Source organism: Sesamum indicum, linkage group LG6 (genome assembly GCF_000512975.1).
Source record: "Sesamum indicum cultivar Zhongzhi No. 13 linkage group LG6, S_indicum_v1.0, whole genome shotgun sequence".
Taxonomy (NCBI): domain Eukaryota; kingdom Viridiplantae; phylum Streptophyta; class Magnoliopsida; order Lamiales; family Pedaliaceae; genus Sesamum; species Sesamum indicum.
Window position 1 is genome coordinate 7,069,109 of NC_026150.1, and position 5,192 is coordinate 7,074,300.

Here is a 5,192-nt window from a genome sequence, read left to right on the forward strand (position 1 = left end):
TGGGCGCGGTCGGAATTTGAGGGCTTGCTTGAAAAGACACCTGCCGAAGTAAATGCCTATCTTTCTAACCCTAGTGAGTATACATCTGCAATGAGAAATGCTGGGGATGCTCAAGCCAGGGACAATTTAGAACGCGTAATTGAGTGCCTTGACAGGGAGCGTTGTGAATCATTTCAAGATTGTATTACATGGGCTCGTATGAAGTAATTCTTTCGATTTTGTTTCGTTCTTTTTAGCTATAGCTTCTCTCATCTTATGCATCTGTAATTCTATATTTGTTGTTTGGCAGGTTTGAAGATTATTTCGCAAACAGGGTGAAGCAGTTGACTTTCACCTTCCCTGAAGATGCTGCAACCAGTACTGGTGCACCTTTCTGGTCAGCACCAAAGCGATTTCCTCGTCCCCTGCAGTTTTCCGTTACTGATCCCAGCCATCTTCATTTTATTATGGCTGCATCCATACTGCGTGCTGAGACATTTGGCGTTCCTGTACCTGACTGGGTGAAGCACCCCAAGAAATTGGCGGAGGCTGTTGATAAAGTCATTGTTCCTGATTTTCAACCAAAAAAGAATGTGAAAATTGTTACTGATGAGAAAGCTACTAGTCTTGCTACTGCTTCTGTGGATGATTCTGCTGTTATCAATGAATTAATTATGAAGCTGGAGCAATGTCGGAAGACTTTACCACCAAACTTCAGGATGAAACCTATTCAGTTTGAAAAGGTTCGTCTCTTGTCTCTTAAAAGCGAGGATGTGATGTGCTAACTTGCCCAGAATTTTATGGTTCACTGAGCTTCTTGTCAATTCCTATGCTCTTGAATTTGGTCAACACTTGAAAGGTGCATATATGTTGCATGCTATTGGCATGGTGCAGTCTAATGAACTTATTTAAAAAAGTACTTTGTGGAAATGCTTCTAAATTTGCTCGTATGACCAAAAATGAAGAATCCTATTATCTGTGTTTGCTTTTCTTGAATAGCTTTCTCGTGATGGTTTCTGTAGCATGCATATCTCTACTACAATAATTGGTCATGAATTTCGATTAACACTTGAAGGGTGCATGTATGTTGCATGATATTGGTATTATGCATGTAAATGAACTAACTTATTTCTAGAAGTATAGAAATGATCTTAAATTTGCTTTTACGAACCAAAAATGAAGACTATTATTATCTATGTTTGATGTCTTGAACAGGCAATAGCTTTTTGGAGATAGTTTTGTAGCATGCATGCTTCTATTACTATATAATAAAGGGATGATTGCACCGCTCCCCTGAGGTTTGGTGTAATACCCGTAGACCCTAACAATTATTTTCATCCAATAAATAAATCCGTTCGTTAGTCAATTCACAGAATTTGCTAATATGAGCAAAAAAAGTTAAATGAAAATTCATTATTTTACCCTAATTGATTTATTACTTACTTATTGCAAGTCAAACAAATTTTTTATGGCCAAACTAACTTTTTAAGACCAAATGCTTAATGACCAGACTACCCTTGAAGATGTTCGTCTTCACATGCACTAAGTGTGAACATGTATAAGAGTAGTTTGGTGGGAAAAGATTCATGTGGCATTTAAGTTAGTAAAGGAGGAATCTATTTGTTGGACAGAGACAAAGTTCAAATCATAGGGAGTAATACAACAAACTTCAGTGTAATTATCCCTATAATAAATAAGGGTCGGAGCACAACACTACAACGTAATAAACCTGAAAAGTATTCATTGCTCAATTATTGTTAGCAACCCAGAAATTGTTCATATCTCTACCTAATTACTTAGATATATAAAGTACATTAAATATGCATTTGTCATAGCACCCTGCACACAAGTATCTCAAGAAACTTGTAGTTTAAGGGTTGCCCTAAACTTGGTGTTTGCGGACATTCTACTAAAGTGGGCTATAGATTTGCTCAAGCATCAAGGACCTTTAAATTGCACGAGTATTGGGATTCTAAATTAGTGGAAATTCGGATTTGATCTGAAGCACACTATTCAGTCCATGGTACAATCACAGTGGGTTAATTGAGTAGAAAATAATGCTGTTTGTCGGCAGACTTTTCACTACCAAACTGCCTGGATGAAACTTTGTTATAATCTGGTGCAAATTGGGTAATACATGAAATGGCTCCTAAGGACAGATTGGAAGGTCTGCATTGTTTTGATATGTAGGGGGAATCTCTCAGGGAAGGTGGGGGCTAAGTTCTGTAGGGAAGGAGGGGGTAATTCTGTTCCGTGGTTTGATTTTTATGTTTCAAACTCTGTGAGAACTGAAATTCTCATTGTTGCAACTCAAATAAATAATTATAAGAAAAATAGATGGGATGTGGGAAGAGTAGATGCTGATGGTGATTGGGATTGGAGAGCTTTCAAATATTCAGTAAAATGATTTGGGATAAAGAAAATAGATACATAAAATATCATGTGTATTTTCTCTATCTACATGTGTACATGTGCTATGTGTACATAGCATTGCGTTGCACATAAGTGGAAATTACAAACCCGGCAACTTGAAATGAAGTTGGAAATTCCAGTGTCAGTAAACTTCTATTCGTTACTATGGTTGGGCTCGCGTAGAGCAGGTTGGGTGGGGTTGAGTGGACTTAATTAAAAGGTTTAAGTTATGCCTGCCGACCTTTTCTAGTAGGTTTCTGAAGTTGTTCCTAAAAATATAGTTACATCATGTGCTGGGAAATTAAAAAAAAAATTGCAATACACTTTGATTTGGAGTACCCCTCACACTCTAGTTACTATAAATGACTAAGCCTTCCTAATTGTTTTCTGTTCTCAATACCTAATGCATTAGCAACTTAGGGTGGATTACCTATTATTCTTAGTAATAGTTGAATAATTTATGGTAAGACTGATCTTGTTTTGTTCTTTCTCTACTATGTACAGCATATAGTTTTAGCACCCTGAAGGTTCTGTTTGGGTCTCGTAAAATTCATGAGGACTTTACTGAAGTCTGAAGATAAAGGTTGGATAATAAATGAACGATCAATTTGATATTAAACTGGAAAACCTTGGCTGCCTGGCCCTTGAACTGCTACATCTTTACTTGCTCGAAGTTCCATGTTTGGGTCGTGATGATTTTCTGGTCAATTCAATTTGATAATGCAGAAGCTCAACTTGGAATACCAGGAAGGGTTTCCTTCCAGAGCATGCTTTTTAATTTTTTGTTTAATATTGGTACCTGGCTACATTTTTGATTGCTGAGGATTTTTGTCGGTAAATCAGACCTCAGACTGGTTTCTGGAGTCTCTAATAAATTATGTTGATAAACTCTCATTTGCCAACAGAAGCATAACATCATTGTTATTTGCCAATTCTTAGTGTTAAGTCGTAAGTGTGTAGCATTCACATGTATACAGAAATGCATTGTACTTAATGAAAATTGTTGGTCTTAATTTATTGGATGAACACTGTTAAAACTTTTATGCTAACTTCTCTAAGATTAATCAACCAGAAACTCTGGTGTTCTTTTCCCTATGATCATGTTCTTCTCTGTATCTTCCGATTGAGCTACATCCCCATGATTTGGAATTGTAGAAATTGAAGCAATATAATTGCATCTATTTATATTCCCTTGGTAAATTTTTCTTAACTTAAGACCTCGGCTTAAATGAAGAACTTGGTTGAGGATGTTCTCTGTTTTCACATTCACAGTTTTTATTGCTTTGCTAATTTGTTTATGCTAATGCTATTTAAGTTCTATCTGCAGCAAGGGTTTTATACATGAGTTGTTTTGCTCTGAATCTAGGGGAATAGTCCTTGAATATATGCTCAATTTTACGCAATGCAGTCTGTTTTCCATGTGAATATGGAGAAGACAGTTCAGGGGTTTATCAATTCGCTAAACTTCTTAAGTAACATTTATGTTATTCTTGACATTGCCATGTATGTGCAGGACGACGATACAAATTACCACATGGATCTAATAGCAGCACTTGCTAACATGAGGGCAAGGAATTACAGCATTCCTGAAGTTGATAAGCTGAAAGCGAAGTTCATAGCTGGGAGGATTATTCCAGCCATTGCAACTTCAACAGCAATGGCCACCGGTTTAGTCTGCCTTGAGCTATATAAAGTAATTGATGGGTCTCACAAGTTAGAAGACTACCGTAACACATTTGCTAACCTAGCTCTACCATTATTCTCCATGGCTGAACCAGTGCCACCCAAGGTTGTCAAGCACCAGAACATGAGCTGGACCGTATGGGACCGATGGATCATAAAAGGTAATCCCACTTTGAGGGAACTGCTCCAATGGCTTGCAGACAAGGGCCTGAATGCTTATAGCATTTCTTTTGGAAGTTGTCTGCTCTATAATAGCATGTTCCCTCGGCACAAAGAGCGTATGGACAAGAAGGTTGCTGACCTAGCAAGGGATGTGGCCAAGGTAGAGCTACCACCATACCGCGATCACCTGGATGTTGTTGTAGCATGTGAGGATGACGAAGATAATGATGTTGATATTCCTCAGATATCCGTTTACTTCCGCTGAATATTCACCTCATGACATTAGAATTGTAAGACAGGGTCTTTATATTCCACCCTTTCGATTATAGTGTATTACTTCTAGAGAACGTGCCTGTACGGATACTTTGAGATTTCATTTATGTATTGGAATAACTGAAGCACTCAAACCTGTTTGTTGTCTGTTTGATCTTTGATTAATCATTTGTGGAGCATTGTTTGATAAGCCTTTTACTGTCCTTCAAAGTTTGTTATTTAGATTTTCTCTTGCATTGCCATGAGCATGGATAAATAATCCAGGGTTTGGCTGACCTTTTACAAGTTGTCCACAGGTATGACCACTTAGTGCTGTTTTGTTTTACCTTTCTGCTCTTGAAGACCAAATCCCTTTTGGGACATACGCAAGTGTTGTTATGTGTTGAGATTTGGGGGTGTTTTGCTAGTTTTATAAGCTTCTAAAAAATATTCGAGAAGATGGTCGAGAGTTTATTGGATATTAACACTGTTTTTTAGGGTTTCCAGCATAGGAGGTTGTAAGCTTTCAATACGAGCTTGTATGTTTTAAGCTTTGGACGAAGCTCAAACCATAATGAGCTCCTCCAGTCTTAGAAATTACTGCACATCTATTAAATAGAGTGCCTTTCAGAACGGTGCCCAGAGTACTACATAACATGCTGAATGAAAAATACCCTCACACAAATACATGAGAGTCTTCGCTT

At 37.6% G+C, this 5,192-nt stretch overlaps 1 protein-coding gene across 1 annotated transcript in view; it reads left to right on the forward strand.

Moving 5' to 3' along the window:
• LOC105163941 (ubiquitin-activating enzyme E1 1) overlaps positions 1-4,702 on the forward strand; it is a gene marked incomplete in the record, with an annotated part of 10,502 nt that extends 5,800 nt beyond the window's left edge. Inside the window, 3 exon segments of the mRNA XM_011082478.2 lie at positions 1-203; positions 290-722; positions 3,905-4,702. Of these exon segments, the coding sequence (XP_011080780.1) occupies positions 1-203; positions 290-722; positions 3,905-4,501 (1,233 nt within the window).